The sequence below is a fragment of the Xiphophorus hellerii genome, chromosome 19, assembly GCF_003331165.1.
Source record: "Xiphophorus hellerii strain 12219 chromosome 19, Xiphophorus_hellerii-4.1, whole genome shotgun sequence".
NCBI lineage: Eukaryota > Metazoa > Chordata > Actinopteri > Cyprinodontiformes > Poeciliidae > Xiphophorus > Xiphophorus hellerii.
Window position 1 is genome coordinate 23,045,083 of NC_045690.1, and position 17,419 is coordinate 23,062,501.

Genomic DNA, 17,419 nt, shown 5'->3' on the forward strand with positions numbered 1-17,419 from the left:
AATGGTGGAGAGGCCTTGAATTATAACGGAGAACTTTGGGAAATATTTTACCCAAAAAAACAAAACTAAACAGGAATTCCCCTTAAAGAAGTGTAGCAGTGACAGAGTGCAATCTGTTGTGACATCTTTACTGCATTTTTGCTGAAACCAATGTAGGTTGAGACACTATAAGATCCAGAACATCTGTAATTCTGTTTGTTTTTTTTAAGCTTAATTTTGTCCTGAAAAGGGACCCGTAAGGGAACATGGCGAAAAAATAACTGAACTTCAGTCGCTTTATATTCGAACTCGGCTACCGGCTGTAAAACGTGGTTCGCCTCAGCTACCAAGTAAATACCATGAAATTCCAGGTTGTAACGCGACAACCTGCAATTTGAAAAAAATATTCAAGGGATATAATTACGTTTTTAAGTCACTGTAAATTTTAGAGAACGAATTTAAAGCTTAAGCCAGCAGGTAAGTGATTGCAAATTCTCCAACCAAGCTAGCTGACTGCCGCTAGCCGCTAACTTCGGTGTTAGCATGCAGACGCGTTTTGTGACGCTCTTTTAAAGTGTCCACCAACACTAGTACATTTAGTTTCAGCACTGAATTACTGCATATTAAAACTTTTTGTTCAATGTGACAGAAGACTATTTAAACACGCACACACACAAAAAAAAGACTCACAATTCAAGAAAACAATGGTAAAAAGCAATTTAGCCCCACATTTCCGGACGTTGCCACCTTTTTTCTTTTTCTAACACCAAGATGTTACAACAGCTTGAGAAACACACCCTGTCTTATTTGTGGTTACGTTTCACTCGAGGAATGTTATACTGACCACACTGTAGGCTACTAATTCAAATTTTCAGTCAAGTTGTCTTAACCCCTAATTGCATGGAGTTAGTTTTGTGTAGTTATATTGCAAACAAATTGCAGAGCAAAACGGGACATAAATAATACATCTAAAATACAAATGGGGAAGAGGACACACTTGAGTAAAATTTCACATTTCAATTGCTTTAACTTAATACAAAAAGAGCAATACTTGTTCCGGATGCTGATAAGATTAATACATCATTGCAGTTATAAGTTGTAAGGTTAATGACATGCAGTCCTTGTGAGATTTCTGTTGCAGCTTTTAAAGTGAACGGAAATCGACACAAAGCTACAAGTTGTGCTTCTTATTTAGACAATTTTTTTTTTTTTTTAGATCTGTGATGCAAGATCTCATTACCATTGAAAAGGGGAAAACAACATATAGAGCCATCTTTTTACACATTGTCATAGCTAAGGATCTCTGTAAATCAAATAGCCGAATATTTGAATGTACATTCTAATGATATGAATATTTTTATATTTCTTAACTGCAAAATAAAGACACAAAAATGACTCCATACATAACATCCACATTTCTGCAGCGTGTTTTCGGTCCGTTTTATAAGTAAGACAGACGTGTTCCTGTTTTTACAGTTCAATCGTTGACCTTCAAGCTACAGATTAACCTACAGCGAATGTTTTTCTCACATTTTATGAAGAGTTTGCGAAGATCGGATGCAACAGAATTCACATTTTCACAAGGGCCGATTAGATTGTCACAATAACATAAGAAGCTGCAAAGATAAAAAAAAAAAATAAAAAATAGCTTAAAGAAACTTTTAAGTGAAGCAGATGATTCGTCGTGTTTTTGGTCAAAGGCTGATGATGCGGAGAGGCTCGAATTCTAGATTTTCTTCTTAGTTTTGGTGTATTTCTTTCCAAAACCGAACATTTCTTATGGTCATTGATGCCAATAAGTCAACCTTAAGCCCTTGAGACATATTAGAAATATTTTCTAAACAGCAAAGGCCCTCATGACGATAAAGCATCTCTCATTTCTGCATTTTTACCTGGGCCCAGTTATTAAACAGGCTCCTTCCTCCTCCTGCACCATCGCGGCTCCCAACAACCCTAACTTATTATTGCTTGCATGTTCATACATACAGTAGGGGAAACTGTTCTAGCCTCCGAATGCAGATGCAAAATTAGCAGTATTTCACAGTTCGACTCCAGTAATGGCCCAAACTTTCAAAAAAAATAGCAACAAAACACGACTGCCTAATGTGTTTCCGTGCCCCACCGGGTTCTGTTTGTTTTTTTTTTCTATTTTAACGAGGACAGACTCCAGCTTGCGGGAAGAGACACGACGTGGACGTTTGCTGGTGTATTCAGGATGTAACAAGTCACAAAATCTTTGGAGTTTCATTCATTAAGCCAGGATGACGGCGCACGCGGGATTTTTATTTATTTATTTGTGTGTGTGTGTGTGTGTGTGTTCCATCCCGACGCACGAGCCGATGCTTTTACACACACACACATGCACTCTTCCGAATCCACGCGAACTAATTCAAACGAGAACGCACGCACACCTCACACACTCACTGCATTTCTCAATGCAAAACGCAATTGGCACAAAGTATCAAAATAAATACCCTGGAAGGTTGGCACTATGCAAAAAGAAAAAGAAAAAAAAAGCTTCACAATTTTCAAAGAAATCTTATAAAAAACTATTGAATAATCTCAGTCTACTCCATGTTTTATTATCCTCACTATTACTTATATACTATATGCTGATGAAGGTTACACCAGTGTCGTAAACCTCTGAAGGACTTAACTACCACTGAAACAATATAGCTCCTATTCAAATAGACTTTTTTTTCCACAAACATACATCAAAAATGAAGTATCTAACATCTATCCGACTATAGATAGTGCTGTTGTCAGTTATGCATTTCTTTATAGTGCCTATTCTTTGTTTTCTTCCTTCACACAATCAGTTCAAGCAACATCGCCATCAACATTTTTGTACTGACCCCTGTAGGGTTACCTCACAGGTGTCCCCCCAGAATGCTGGTGACTGGCTGGTCCAGTGAAGGGCCTGGCGCCGCCCTGCCCGGGGCCACCGAGGGGCCCTGCAGGCGCTGGAGCTCCAGTATGCTGTCTATGGCACTCTGTAGATGTTCGCTGAGGATGTTGTCCTCTTGGAAAGGCAGGGACGCGGGGCTGAAGCGCTGCTCCGGCTGAGGGGACACATCCACCTTGTAGCATTTCAGCTTTGGAGCGCCGATGTCTCTGGTGGCAATCTCGAAGCAAACGTCCTCCGGTTCCGTCATCGGAAGGGGAATCGGAGGCTTTGCTTCGGAGTCGGGCACCGTCTGTGGGACCTGTTCCGCGGCGTTACAGCCAAGAGCGCCGTCGGACATTTCGTCTCCGTACTGGGAATGTCGAGGAGCTCCGTTGGTTGCCTGGGGGTGACGTTCATTGACACCTCCGCCGCCGTTTGTCAGCTGCCCCGTGTGGTCCCTCTTGAGTCCCGGATCGCAGGCTGAGTTGTGGATCACTTTGCGAGAGCCTGACTCCTGCTTGATAGTGAGTCTTAGAGCTCCGCGTGAGCTGGAGCGGTAGGTCTTCAGTCCTGGGGGTCTTTCGGTCAGTCGTGCCCAGGCTGGCGGGGAGGAGGGGCTGCTAGAAGAATGTGCGTGAGAGAAGCCAGAGGACTGGGCACTGTGAGGGGAAGACGCTGACGTCACCAAAGATGTCATAAATGTTTCTGGAAGGAAGAAAAAGGGAGTGATTGAACAATGTGATCAGTTAGTTTTGGGTACTTTCGCAGACGGTAGTGTCGCAGTCCTCAACATTGGCTTTGGTCACAAGAGCGGTCTTAAGACCACATGCGCAACGTCTCGATCTTGTCTTGGACTTGCTGGATTCATGATTCTTTCTCAAGACCAAACCGTCCACATGCTTTATTGTACCCGAGTTTAAGATTCTTTCTGCATTCAAATGCAACCAATAACGTTTTTGCTACTTTGCAAATTCAATGCTACCACCTGTCCTTCTATGTACAGAGTGATAAAGTAAGAGGGAGAAATATTTTCCAGTGCAAATATTCAGATGTTTGTTTTTTTTTGGTTTGTTTGTACAACATGCAGTGGAAAGTTAAGTCCTCCACCTCTGCTCACTGTCAGTCACTTAACATTTAGCTGGATCTATCCGTTCTTCAGAGTTGCCTGTTTAATTTGTCACCAGTTAGTCAACTTCTTTCAACGAGTGATCTTTAGTCAGGCGTATGCAAAATATGAATTTCGGTTCACTTAAATATTGTAGCAGAGTAAGCTAGTCAGGGATTACCTCGCTAATGAGCTTCCACAGGGAGATTTACAGACAAGTACATGTTTTATAATATACCACCAATGACTATATACCGTATTTTCCGCACTATAAGGCGCACCTAAAAACCTTCAATTTTCTCAACAGCCGAGAGTGCGCCTTATAATCCGGTGCGTCTTATATATGGACCAATATTGAGCCACAGCAGGTCTCACAACTACGGTAAGCAGCCGCCGACTTCATTTTCCCCCGTAGAAGAAGAAGCGCGCGGTGCACGCTGGGTTCTGTGTAAAGACCCCAAAATGGCTCCTATTAAGAGACACGCTGACGACGCAGAGTTTAAGCTCAAGGCGATCAGTCACACAGTAGAACACGGGAACAGAGCAGCAGCGAGAGAATTTAACATGAACAAATCAATGGTGCGGAAGTGGATATATATTGTGATTGCACTAACGTTTGATTTACCGTAACAGTATCAGACTGTTTTTTACCTGTTTATTGAATCGAGAAAAAGTTCCCCTCCACTATATGTTATACCTAGAATAGACGGTCTATTCTATACGCCTTATAATGCGGTGCGCCTTATAGTGCAGAAAATACGGTATATACTGTATATATATATATATATATGTATATTTTTCACTTTTCTGCAAAATTCACCAACTGCATCATTCTTGTTAAGTAGTAAGTAGTGTAAGATAAGTAGTATTTCAAAAGCGCAGAAGAAATCTTATGTTTTTTTAATAACAAATATTTGTTGTTAATCTGTTGCTAAGAGATGAGTGTGTTTTCTGGTAAGAAAGTGCCACGAAGTTAGCATCTGATTTATACTTTTGCAAAAGTAAAAGTCAGAAGGTAGTACATTAGCACAAACATTAGCAGTGTAATATCCCGCACTACTGGGGGGCAGTGCACAGCCCACATTAGCAGTAGCCTTTTTCCTAAAATAAGCTTTTTAGCTATTTTGTTTAATAGCCACATTTAGCACACTGAATGGAGGAAGCCAATGTAAGACAACGTGCTAGTTATACCCCACATGCCACTGGCAGCATTTAGGCTAACATTAGCATTTTAGCTAATTTTAGCTTATACATGTTTAGCTTGTCTTGACCACATTTCTACCAGACACTTTTTCCAGGTCTTTGACTCTGTCCCATCTTTTTAGTTACTGTATCATTTTGTTAGAAGAGGTCATGTTCTGAAACCCAGGCTGCATGGCGGTGTAGTAGTCGGCACATTTGCATCAAGCTTCGAATACCGACCTGGTATCTTTCTGCATAAAGTTTGCTTGTTCCCACCGTGAATGTATGGGTTCACCAGGTGCTCTGGATTCTTCCCACAGTCCAGTAAATATGAGTCTTAGGTGAATGTTATATTACTCTAAATTGCAGGCACGTGCAGAGGGGGGGGAAAGGGGGGCTTAATCTCCCACCACTTTTATCCTTGATGCCCCGAGTGCCCTTTTTGAGGTTTTTTTTCCCAAAAAAATGTTTTTCCATTTTTTAAATTTTTTTATCTGTATGTCAGAAGGCCTGCTTGTGCCCTCAGCAATAATATTTAGCTAAATATAATAATAAGACACAGTACTGCAACTGTCACTGCAAGTCACCTCAAAGCCCCGGATCAATGGTCTGTGTTACAATTAAATCATTTCTAGGGGCCACTGAGTGTCTGGAGGCCCCTGAATGTCTGGAAGCCCCTGAATGGCCCCTACCAGCAGCTACTGAGTTTTCTTTGCCTTGATATCTCAGTCTTATAAATCTAGATCTAGATAGTTTAACATCAAACTATTATGTAGAGTTCACCCCTTTGAGTTTTTGGATCTATAAATCAGTCTGCAGCCAGGTTGTTCTAGAGGTTAAATAGATATTATTAGGGCTTAATTTGTAAAATGGCAGCAAATTTTTTCATAATTTTATAACCTTTGATCTTCTCTCCTCTGGTCTGTTTAACAGCTACAGTCTCAGATCAGCTCAGCCCTCCAGGACTGTCAGCAGCAGAAACAGAAACTTTTTATCTGTTGGGGAAAATATAGACTAGATTTGCTTTACATTTCCCCAAATGATGACAATAATATAGTAGGATACAATTAGATTCTTAATTAATATGGGTTGTTGCTATGTTGTTGTACGGAGTTTTAAGATCTTGTTCAATGTGCCCTTTTTTTAAACTTTGAGCCCCCGTCCCTCCACAGGTCTCTGCACACGCATATCTGAAGGCTAAATTGCCTTTAGATATGCGTGTGTGTGCTTGCTCTTCCTGCCCTGTGATGGACGGGCGTCCCGTCTAGAGTGTCACCTGCACCTCGCCCAATGCCTGAGTCTTGCTGAACTCTTGAACTTCATTCATCACTCTGCTGTGATGAATAGGACGTAACACGTCCAATGGTTCCAATTCTACATGAGATTTTAGGTTTAGATTAACAATAACTTCAGAGCCTAGCATCGGCCAGGCCTGACATTTAACAGCTTCCAAGAGCCCCCTTCACGCTTTCTGCTTCTTGATTACCATAAAAACACCTTTAATTTCTCCTTAACTTCATGTTAACGTCATCATGCAGCCCTCCTCAGCCTTCCCACTGACACGTCTTAATTACTCATTCACACCTGGGAGCTCGACTGGAGCAAAACTTGGAGGTCAAGTGCAGTGCCCTGAGGCGCCACTCTGATTGTCTAGGAATTTTTAATGTTCTCATACCAGCTGGATACTGTATCTTACTTGCTCATTAAGAACATCCCTTGCATTATTACTAGCCCCTCACCCGCGGACCGCTTGTGGAAACACTGACCTGGATCTTTGCGAGCCCGCCGTCTCTCCTCCGCCAGCGTGTACCTCTCGGCCTGGAGGAAGAGACGCTCCAGCATCACCATCTCTGCCGACGGACTCTCCTGCTGTGGAAACCACAGTTCGCATGTCATGTCATCAGTCGTGGAGGTACGGAAGTGGGAGGGGAAACTGTTTACAAATAAAAATCTGGATAGTGTGGTGAACTTCGCAGAACCCCCATTTACTGGCGTTACAGCGTCTTGTGAGCACAAATAAAGGCTCTAGATGTTCTGAGGTGGTGCAACGTTACCGTGCTACGGCTCACCTGGGTTTCCTTAACCAATAGCTGCCTGTATTTGTTGACCATGTCCTTGGTGCGTTTTAGCAGGAAACCAGATACAGAGTCAAACTCCTGATCCACTGTTGAAAGAGAAATATGTCATTTCCAGGTGAACGTGGACTGCTCAGTATTTTTACTGAAAGCAAAAAATATTTTAAAAAATGGAGAAAACCTCTCAAAATAGTGACTAAAGAAACAACAAATGGTTACTTCTTGGTCTTTTCAGACTTTACAAATCAATGCTTGTGAACCTAAGCTGAAGTCGTCTTGAGTGGGCAGGTGACCGGCGCAGGTGTGGTACGGTAGCAGGCTTCTAACGGCGTCTTTCAGAGTGGTGAACGCCAGCCGGGTGAACGGGTTCTGCACGGCTCCGTGGTCCAAACAGAGCTGCTGCTGGAATCTGGAGAAAACGATGAGATCTCAGCGTGACCGTCCACGGTGACGCCGAAAAGGTTCATCTGGCAGCTGGTTTGTGAACAAACGAAAACTACGTTCACTTTTGAACGACGTTTTTGTGGGAATTCTTACCTGTGTCTGCGCATTGCTGGTGTGAGCCTCTCCTCTCGCTGCAGTTCCAGATTATCTGCCAGCTGATAAACAAGTTTTCAGTTAAAAGAAAAAAAGACAACTTGAACTCAAGCGTGTATTGAATGTGGAAGGATTGAGACTTTGCTGTACGGTGTGTCATATTAAGTGTTGCACCTTTTTGCCGCTGTGCTGGACGGGGCCACACTGGTTGGGAGGCCCCTGAAGTCGATCTGCAGGAGAGGGTGGATGTACATTGAGAGTGTAGCTCTTACTCTCCAAGGCAGCTGTGGGCTCTGGTAAATGACATGATGACAAAGATGACAAATCAACAGCCATAATAACACTGGTATGATGTAAGCTAATTACAAATTATGTTCATATGATAGTAAGTCTTCACACAGAGTAGCTTAGGAAAGCATCTGGCTTGGGGGACCCCAAATGAAAATCTACTCAGGGCCCCAAAATGTTTTGGGCCGGCCCTGACAATACTATGTCTGAGTACGCTTTTTTTTTTTTCTTTTTAATAGAAAAAAGCTGCGGTTGAACTCACTGTTTTGTGTGTGCTGTTGGACAGCAGAGTCGTCTCCCTCGTTGGAGAGAGGAGCGGGCGCAGTCTGCTGCTGAGGCACCGGGACGCTGACATGCAGCGGGGACGGGCTGCGGCGGGCGGGAGTGCAGCTCGAAGACGGGGGCTGGGAGACGGGGGGCTGCACCTGTCCGGGAGGCTGGGAGACACTCTGGACATTCGCCTGGGTCTCCGCAAATAAGCTCTGCGGGACGTGGTACTGGACTGGAGCCTCCATGTGGGCCTGGGAGGCCGACGTCTGAGGCCCAACAGGAGGGGAGAACGTCGCCGGAGCTGGTCTCGGAGCGTCCTGAACCAGAGACGGGGAGCAGATCATCGTCGCGTCTTCCGGTTCCGAGGGATGCGGGGAGACCTCACAGCGCCGGCCGGAGATCATGTGAGCATCCGGTTCAGACGCGGCTCCGCTCCGGGGTGGACTGGCTCCGTCGCTGCCAGCCGGGGAGGTGAGGGGCTCAATCGGAACCACTGGCAGATCTCCGACCAATAATTCAGATGGGATGGGAGAACTAAGCACATCCTGCTGAGAAAACCAGACCAGGATTTAAGCCAAACGTGTGATATAAGACACTAATACTCTGAACAAAGCTATTCCTTCTAATTTAGCTTATTATACACAACACAATTGCGGTTTTATATCATATTTTCATTTTTCTAATTTAATGACGCATATTTAGCTCGTTTAATATAAAACGTGTTGACAAAACACAGAATGCTTACACTTCAAGTGTTTGACGGGGTTCGTTCAGGTGCTTGAAATCCTTGAATTTCATTGAAGTGTTTTAAAGGTTTAAACATTTCTTGATTTCTCTATGAAGTCATTGAAAGCGCTTAATATTTAATTTGCACGCTTTTTGAAATGCAAGTGCTAAAAACGACTAAACTCCAGAAAACTTAGTGGGAACATTTTTAGAGATTTTTGTAACTTTCTTTTTATGTTGTGTCTGAGATTTTGAGATAAATCTCAGGGGGGAAAAGAAACAAGGAAATTTCTAAGCTTGAAAAGTTGAAGATTGCCTGTAAAAACTTGTTTCAAAAGTCAAAAATTTCCAACGTTTGAGAAATTCTTTTTTTGGAGAATTTCTAAGATTCTCAAGTAAAATCTTGAGATGTCAAAATTTTCTAAAATTTTCCTTGCAGAGTTTTAACATTTGGACTCCAGTGTTGTCGTAATGTCTCTGTCTTATGCCGTCGTAAGAGAGAGACATTTCAAAACATAAAGTTTTGCTGCATTTTAATTTAGCCTGTCCCTGGAGCTGCAGAATGTAAAATAACATTGCAAGACATTATTGACAGTAATGACTGTATGTTATATGATATGTTACATGTTATACATGTTATATGACAACGACGTGATATAATAGTGATTTGAAACAGTATTTTTTAATTCATTGGTACTGTTCTTATCTCCAGTGTGGCACTGGAAACTGCTTGAATTTTACTGTGGAAAAATGAATCCTGTTCTTAGGAGCTTCCTTTTCTTCATGTACTTCCTGCGCTGCTTTGAGCTGGTCTGTCACCCAGAATCCCCCCCACAAAATAAAATCTACAGAAGACGTCGCACGCACTGACCTGTGGCATGTGTTGCATAAAGTCCTGGCTTTGACTCATCGAGTGGGCGACCTCTTCCACGACTTGGCTGAGGTCTGCTGAGGGCATCAGGAGCTTGGGCGTCTCCACAGCTGCTTCAGGGACATGAGGAGGCTCAGGTGGGGGCTGTAAGACCGCAACCACCTGAGGAAGAGCAGGAGGAGGAGGGAGAGGAGGAGAGGACTGGAGCCCCGCAGAGCCGGGCTGCACCGAGACATGCTGGACCACATGTCCAAAGGGCTGTGGGAAAGACGCACCAAAGTTAGGACCAAATTCTCTTCAGTTCAAATGAAGAATAAAGTATGCCATATTGGGGGTGTCCAGATGCAACTTTTTCACTTCCGATACGATACAGATATTGCAGCTTTGAGAATTGGCCAATATCGATACGGACCCAATATGATCTCACCATGAATCATACATTATTTTGTAGTGTGGAATGTCAGAGAATGCCTAACCATGTGATATTACTCAGAGAACAAAAGTCAACAATAACAGGCATGAGAACAGCTGAGCCATTTATTAACCAATGGGTCTGCATGCGGAATACAAACATAGAAAAGACGGTGCATGAGGACTAATTGCTCGAGTGGAGTGTTTCTAACAGCGTGCTTTAGATGCAGGCTGATATATTCTGACACTTGTTTTTTTAGCCGATATCGGACTAATTTCCGATATCAATATTGGATTGGAACAGGCCTGGGTAACCATAGTGAAACACTATGCATAGTCATCATGTTTATCTTCAGAGTGCTAAGATGCTAAGAGCTCACCTTTTGTAGCTGGTGGAAAGCCTCCTCTGAGCCGCTCCTCTCCTCCTGAACAGGCCTCTCAGGCAGCAGCACCACAGAGGCCCGCTGAAGGCTCAGCTGCCCGTCTGTCACTCCCGCCTGTGGAGCCGCAGCCTGAGCGGCGAACGGCAGTCCCTGAACAACCGAGGGGCCATTGACAATCGAGATGGAAGTGAGATCCTGGGGAAGCACCCCTGAACTGTTGATCAGGGTGATGTGGTTCCCAAGAGCAGGACTGTGGACCAGGGTGGCTTGTTGCCCCTGCCCTCCTGCGGCGTAAGCTCCAGCCAGCTGTGCTGGCATCTGGAAGACGGTGGCGGGGGCCGGCTGCAGCTGCAGAGATCCTGAAAGCACAGTGGCCTGGCGGAGAGCTAGCTGCCCTGTAGGAGTGGTGAAGACTGGGCTGAAGTTCAGCTGTCTTCGGGGTACGGTTAGGATCTGAGAGCCATCCACAAGCTGCCCAGTGGAGGCAGCCACGCTGTGAACGGAAGGGCCTTGATGACTGGGGGTAAGGAGAGGCTGCACTGCTCTGGCAGGCTGGGAGATTGTGACGGGACACTGGCCCGGAAGAAGAAACTGGTTCTGGCCTTGGAAGAGTCCCTGAGGCTGGAGCACGAATGAGCCGCCCTGGTTGACCAGCTGCAGGCTGACCGGCTTGGAGAGCTGCTGCGCCGGCTGCGGCTGTGGAGCTACGGTCTTTTGGCCAGGAGCTTGGGACAGTAAGATGTTGGACGAGGCAGTCGCTGGGACGAACGTGAGACCAGAGGTCGCTTTCTGCCCCGAGGGCTTGGGGCTGATTTGCACCAGCCTGGGCTGGATGCTGATGGGCAGCTTGGGCTGGATGGGGAGCGGGGCACGCTGCAGGACGATGCCCGGCGCCGGCGCCGCTGTGGCTCTGAGAGTCGGGTTGATGAGGGGCCGAGTGGGGACACCAGGCACTGCCTTGTGGATGATCATGCTGGAGCCTTGAGCGGGACTCAGGGAGAAGGAACTGTCTGGAGACGGCGCAGGAAACACATTCCCAGGCAGAAGTCCCATCAGCTGAGCAGGGGCGGCTGGTTTTAGCGATGGGCAGCCCGGTCCCACTGCCAGCAGGGAGGGCTGAGGAGGCTCCACCGCGGCTTGGGTGTCTCTGGGCAACGTCGGGGCGACGGGCAATGTGACAGACTTGGGTATGAATGGCGCAGCGGGTGGAGAGAGGAGAGGAGTGGGGGGATAGAGGGACAAAACGTCTCCTGCTTGCGCCAGTCCTGCTTCCAGGGCCATGGTCTGCTCGGTGATTTCAGCCTCCTGCAGACTCTGCTGGAGGATATCACAAGCCACCTCCGCCTCCCCCACTTCCTCCTCCTCCTTCGCCTCACATCCAGCCTCGGCAGGTGGCTGCATGGCTTCCGGGTCCTCTGCGCCCTCCGGAGAGGACAGCAGAGCCTCCTCCAAGAAGGACAGGTCCACACAGCCAGGTGGAGGCGTGTCATTGCAGTCCCTGCTGTCTCCCAGCAGAGAGACGGGACTCTGGAGGAAGAGACACGAACAGAAAGAGGGTTATTGTGTGATTAGTCAGCATTCAATAGCAGTCACGAAATGGAGAGGAAACCATCGATCTCCTGGGGGTTGATGCTGGTTGTTGTGTCGCTGCTGGCTGCGCATCCAGACACTCACCGGGGCATCTGTGAAGAGGGAGGGTTCCCCAGAGGAGGAGCTAATGAGCAGGTCTTCAGTCTGCAGCTGGTGAGACAAAAAAACGAGTCAATTTCAGTTTTGGTCACCTTGATTGTTGGGGGAAAAATGATTCAGCTTTACTTTCTGACTCTCCGTTAACCATCTGCCCTCTCACAAACACCACCCAAATCTGACTCTTCATTAGCATGATTGCTGCAGCTAAATACCAGTGCACACCGCACTTTTCAGATTTAATGTTGAGAGAAAGTTTGAGAGTCTTCTATCCACTTTCTGTGGCAAAATCCACACAAAATCCTAGAAGAGTTTGAAGGCTGTGGTTGTAGGATTTAAGCAGTTTTTGGGTCTTTGTAAATCACTTCTTACCTCACTGGTTCCATGAAGGAAGTCATTCAGGGCTTGGGGGTCACTGCAACAAGAGGAGGAGAACAAAAGCACCGAAACTGATGAAACCTATGCGGATATTTGTTTTCATACATTTTCAGAGAGCGGGCTTGAGCACGAAGCTCTCCTTAGCACGTTTGTCTCGTTTTTCACATTACAGTCACCATTTTGATTCATGATCTGCATGTAAACGTTAAGTACAGGAGTCAGTAAGTCGCCCCTTCTTTTTTTGGAACGCATTTTGTCGTGTTTTGCAGGATACTTTGTTGGAAATGTTGTGGTTCTATTCATGCTTTTTTTCCCCCCTTTGTTTGCTTTGAAAGGCAAAGAAGAAATGAAAGAGCGCTGGCTTGCTTGCTAGCTACAGGATGTAGGAACAATCTAGAAACTTACCACAAAACATCAAGTAGACAAGTCCCATCTTCATCCTCCATGTCAGCTGAGAGAGAGATGAAGAATTATTAATACCAGCACTTCATTTTGTTACAATATTGTTCTTAAAGTTCCCCTGATATTTGTCCGAATAATTCTTCTGATACCGGGATAAAATGCATTTGATCCAGACTGATGCTGCTGTCCCATCCACATCACCTGATGATTACACACTTGTCTCCTTAAAGCGCCCCGCCCGCCGTTTCTTGCGTAATTGTAAATTGAACATGGCTAACGTCACAAACCCATTTCCTACAGGCACAGAACATCCCCAGCTTGGAATTGCTTCCTTTTTTTTTATGGCAACACATGAGGCAAAGTCTCACCGGGGGGAAAATAAGATGCAGGACAAAACAAGACGCCTGCGCTGTCGAGTTTTGCCTTTTGTAAAAGATGAATGCTTCAAATCATCATCATCATTATCAAAAAAAACAACAACTAAGTGAGAAAAAGAAAATCTGAGGAAATACAAAAACATTTTTTAGATAATTATTTCATTTTTAAAGGGAAAACAGCTATCCAAACCTACATGCGTAATTGCCGCCCTTGGAAAAAAATAATGATTTAACTGTCATTTATCCCCTTTTTTCTGATTTACCTTCGCTATAGCCACGCCCAGACCTGAATACATTTGTATTTAGCCCTCTTTATTCCGACTGCGACCATTTCAATTCTGAGGTTAAGTCCGCTATATGTTAGTAAGTCCATTAATGTGGAATAATCCAGCTGTTCCGTAAACAAGGAGTGTCAGGAAGATCAGGGACCAAAGCAGAGGCATCAGGGAGGAAGTATCGGAAAAGTTTAAAGCAGTTGAGCAGATCCAATTCAGGTGGAAGAATAGCTGACAAAAGTCGTGCGATTGACAGATTTGGCATTTATGGAGGAGCGGCAACCTGTAAAAAGTCTAGTTTACAGCTTTTCATGAGTCTTTTAAGTTGGGAGCATCATAACGTGGGGATACGTTTTCTCCAGAAGACCTGCAGTTTCTAGCACGTCACATTGTTCCAAAAATGTCTGATAAATGACGGCCCCCAGCAGGTGCTTTCTCTGTGCTAACATGGATCATTTTCCTCACCGGGAACAATCAAAGCACATGGATGGAGCTAGATGGAGCCTAACACAGGAAGGAAAGCTAACACGGATATGCAATAGACTGGATATTTCCTCAAAGTCTTGCCTTCCAGCAAGAAAACAACTCAGAACATACACCCAGAGCAATGGAATGGTTTGAATCAGAGCATGGCCACGTGTTGGAACGGCCCAGTCAAACTCCGGCCATAAATCCAATTGAAAAATTGCTGCAAGCTGCTGTTTACAAATGCTCTCCGTTGAATCCTCCAGCTTTATTCGCAGGTGGTTCGATAAGTGTTTGACTCCCTGTTTAGATCACACTAAAAGTGTGACATAACTTCACACCTTTAAGATTTTACATTAAAACATTAAACAATTTAAACACTGTATAATGAAATAGTAAACATTAATAGGAGAATTTGTCTTGACATATACTTTGTTCTTATTGTAGTATTTTTGCATCAATATTATCTTACTAATAATACTATTAGTAATACATGGGAAGATAGAAGGAGTAATACTTCTAACCTCTCCTTTGAACTTTATCATTTTATGTGTCATTTATAACGTTCAACCAACATCAAAATCAAATTTTTATTGGTTAAAAAAAAAGGGGGGGGGGGGAAGGAAAAAGTGCAAATATGCACTACTTGTGTTGTGTTGGTCCGCCTTCCTGTGCAACTCCGTTTGAAAAGAAAAAAAAAAAGTCGCTTACGCCACAGTCCGGGCTTTCTCCCCTTCGGTTGAATTATCTCCGGTACCGAGCCAATGAGCGAACAGAAGAACGATGACGTCGATTTTCTGCGCCGTTTGAGAATTGTAGTCTGCTTGAAGTTGCAATGGCAGCGGAGGAAGCGAAGGACGCCGTTCAGTCCGTCTTCCAATTATTATTGGATTATTGAATTAACATCAACAGTCGCCTCCTTCGGCTTTTCGTAGAGCAGGATGGTTGTTTACGGCGCCATAGCGCTGAACTGGCGCATTAAAGTCAATTGGTTAAAATTTCAAATCTCAACAATGTCCACTGCGACCGTGTACGCTTTAAAGGGCAAACAACGGGGTTGCCGGGAGGAAAATCAGCAAGAAAATTTTAATTATTTCAGAGGATTAAACATATTTTGATTCCTGAATACTTTTCTAAATCACAGGTTTGGAATTAAGCGATGAAAAATAAATTAATTAATTATCCCAACAACAACAACAAAATCTGCATGCGGGAAAAGGATTCGCCAAACATACTTTACATGTGAGAGGCCCCATGCAGAGCGGTCGAGCTGAGTTCCGGTGGTGGCTTCATGGGAAGCTGTGGCCGCTCTTCGGCGCCTGGGGGCGGGCGGGTACCAGGCCGAGGCGGCGGCGGAGGGACGGAGCCGAGACCTCTCTCTGCTGGGGCATCGCTGCGGGAGGCTGCATGTGAGGAGGGCACAGACAACACAGCACACGCCGCATGCTGCCAGGTCACTCCGGGTTACCACAAACAACACACCTTCCTCTCAGGAGAGAGGCAGACATTACGATCGATGCGTGATTCATCAGTTTTCTGGCTCCAAATCTATAGCCACAATAAGCGTCATATTTCTGATTATTGATTACGCCCGAGGCTGGTCGGGAGGGAGTGGAGGAGGAGAAAACAGAAGCTATTGTTGTGGCAGATCAGAGCGGCTCAGTTGTAAATAGACGGCTCCCCCTGCGCCTTGGATGTGACTTGTCCTCTCCTCATGGTTGTGGGGGGGGGGGGGGGGGGGAGAAGGGTCGTAAAAGGAGCAGCAATGTGGAACATCTCTGCACAGCGCCATCCTGATCTAACATTACTCACTGCCTTGCGCCCGATTTCAAGGTCTTCTCCCTCTCCGACTCCGCCGATCGCGTTTGTTTACAAGCAGACAGCCGCATTAACACCCCTCCAGGTTCCGCATCGCCCAGTGAAATCCAGGCGCACCGACCCCCATCATCCGAAACCTGCAGCGGCGAGAGCCCCGCTATTCTCTGGCCATAACCAGGACCCGGGAGCCGCTGATGTAGGTTACGTAAGGTGATGTGGGTTCATGTTAAATTGATGTCCGAGACGATGCGAGACGCCGAGCCCGCCGTTTCTTCCAATCTCCCTCCCCTTCACATCATCACCATTATTATTATTATCATTATTATTATTATTTAAGATACACATATTTTCTCAGTGTGAGTCCACGGCAGCTGACGCCTGCTGTAAATCATATCGCGGTAACAAAAGATGCCTTGTGTTAAATATCTCCTCTCGCAGTCAGCCCCGAGCGATTCGCTTCTCGTCGGGTCGCTGGAGTAAATTCCGCTATTAAAAGAATAACCAAGAGAGAGGAAGGAGAAAAAAAAAACACCCTCACCCCTTCTTTGTGGTTTATTGTCCTGTCAAGCGGGCCTCTGCGCCATCGATTCTCACTCAGCGGTCTTTTCAGATGCTAAAAGGAGGAGAGGGGGGTGGAGGAGGGGGTAGGGGGGGCAGGGTGGGATGAAGGAGGGAGGAGGAGGAGGAGGAGGAGGAGGAGGGGTGTGGTAGGGGCGCCGGAGTGGGTGTGAGAAAATAGACTGCGATCACAACACAAAGGTAGGGGGACAAAAAAAAAAAAAAAAATGCACACGCGCGAGAGGAGGAGAGGATCCAGCTTCGGTAGCGCGAGCGCAGGAGGAAGCGTGGCCGTCTCCTGCGCCTCGTTAGGCGGACGCGCGCGCTTCGCCCGGTGCCGGTGCGTTTCTTCACGAGGCTCGCGGGTCTGTTTTAAGTTCGTTTTATTCGTTTATTTTGTCTTTTTCTTTAATCCTCTCACGACGTGAAACTTGCACACGCATACCGCCACACTCCGACAGACGCGGAATTTGTGGGAAAGTTAATTAAGGTGAATTTCGAATGCATCTAAAGTTTACTTGGTACGGAGTAAATTTTCAAAATAGCACTCCTACAATTTATTTTACTATCATTTCTAAAATATATTAGATTTTTAGCACGCTTAAGAACGTACCAGTATATTTTTTCTCCTGGGTTACGAGTGTTTTCAGGAAACTGCCTCACAATAGCTAAAATGAGATGAATACAAATCGATAGAAACAATGGGAAAGGCTGTTAAGAATGTGTAAAAAATATATATTTGATAG

The 17,419-nt window shown here is 45.3% G+C and overlaps 1 protein-coding gene across 3 annotated transcripts; it reads right to left on the reverse strand.

The window, feature by feature from the left end:
- Positions 1-210: 210 nt before the first annotated feature.
- LOC116708423 (BRD4-interacting chromatin-remodeling complex-associated protein) lies at positions 211-16,638 on the reverse strand. 3 transcript variants are annotated; one of them, XM_032546269.1, is made up of 13 exons: positions 15,533-16,638; positions 13,184-13,229; positions 12,773-12,815; positions 12,389-12,454; positions 10,712-12,241; positions 9,921-10,178; positions 8,316-8,871; positions 7,940-8,058; positions 7,766-7,827; positions 7,489-7,637; positions 7,223-7,317; positions 6,920-7,022; positions 211-3,571 (listed from the first exon to the last, which is right to left on the reverse strand). In XM_032546269.1, the coding sequence occupies exons 2-13, from the start codon at positions 13,222-13,224 to the stop codon at positions 2,850-2,852; spliced, it is 3,744 nt and encodes a 1,247-aa protein (XP_032402160.1). In that variant the 5' UTR covers positions 13,225-13,229; positions 15,533-16,638; the 3' UTR covers positions 211-2,849. The 3 variants fall into 3 exon arrangements, with proteins under 3 accessions (XP_032402160.1, XP_032402161.1, XP_032402162.1); XM_032546270.1 differs by having other exon boundaries at positions 8,316-8,868; positions 15,533-15,645; XM_032546271.1 differs by having other exon boundaries at positions 6,920-7,019; positions 15,533-15,645.
- Positions 16,639-17,419: the final 781 nt, after the last annotated feature.

What these genes read in the sequence shown, in the direction of transcription:
- LOC116708423 (XM_032546269.1), bottom strand. Translation starts at nt 13,224, where the DNA reads ATGGAGGATGAAGATGGGACTTGTCTACTTGATGTTTTGTG. An exon ending in TCCTTCATGGAACCAGTGAG is followed by an intron (nt 12,455 to 12,772) that starts GTAAGAAGTGAT and finishes TTGTCTCACCAG; the next exon opens with CTGCAGACTGAAGACCTGCT. An exon ending in TTATGCAACACATGCCACAG is followed by an intron (nt 8,872 to 9,920) that starts GTCAGTGCGTGC and finishes TGGTTTTCTCAG; the next exon opens with CAGGATGTGCTTAGTTCTCC.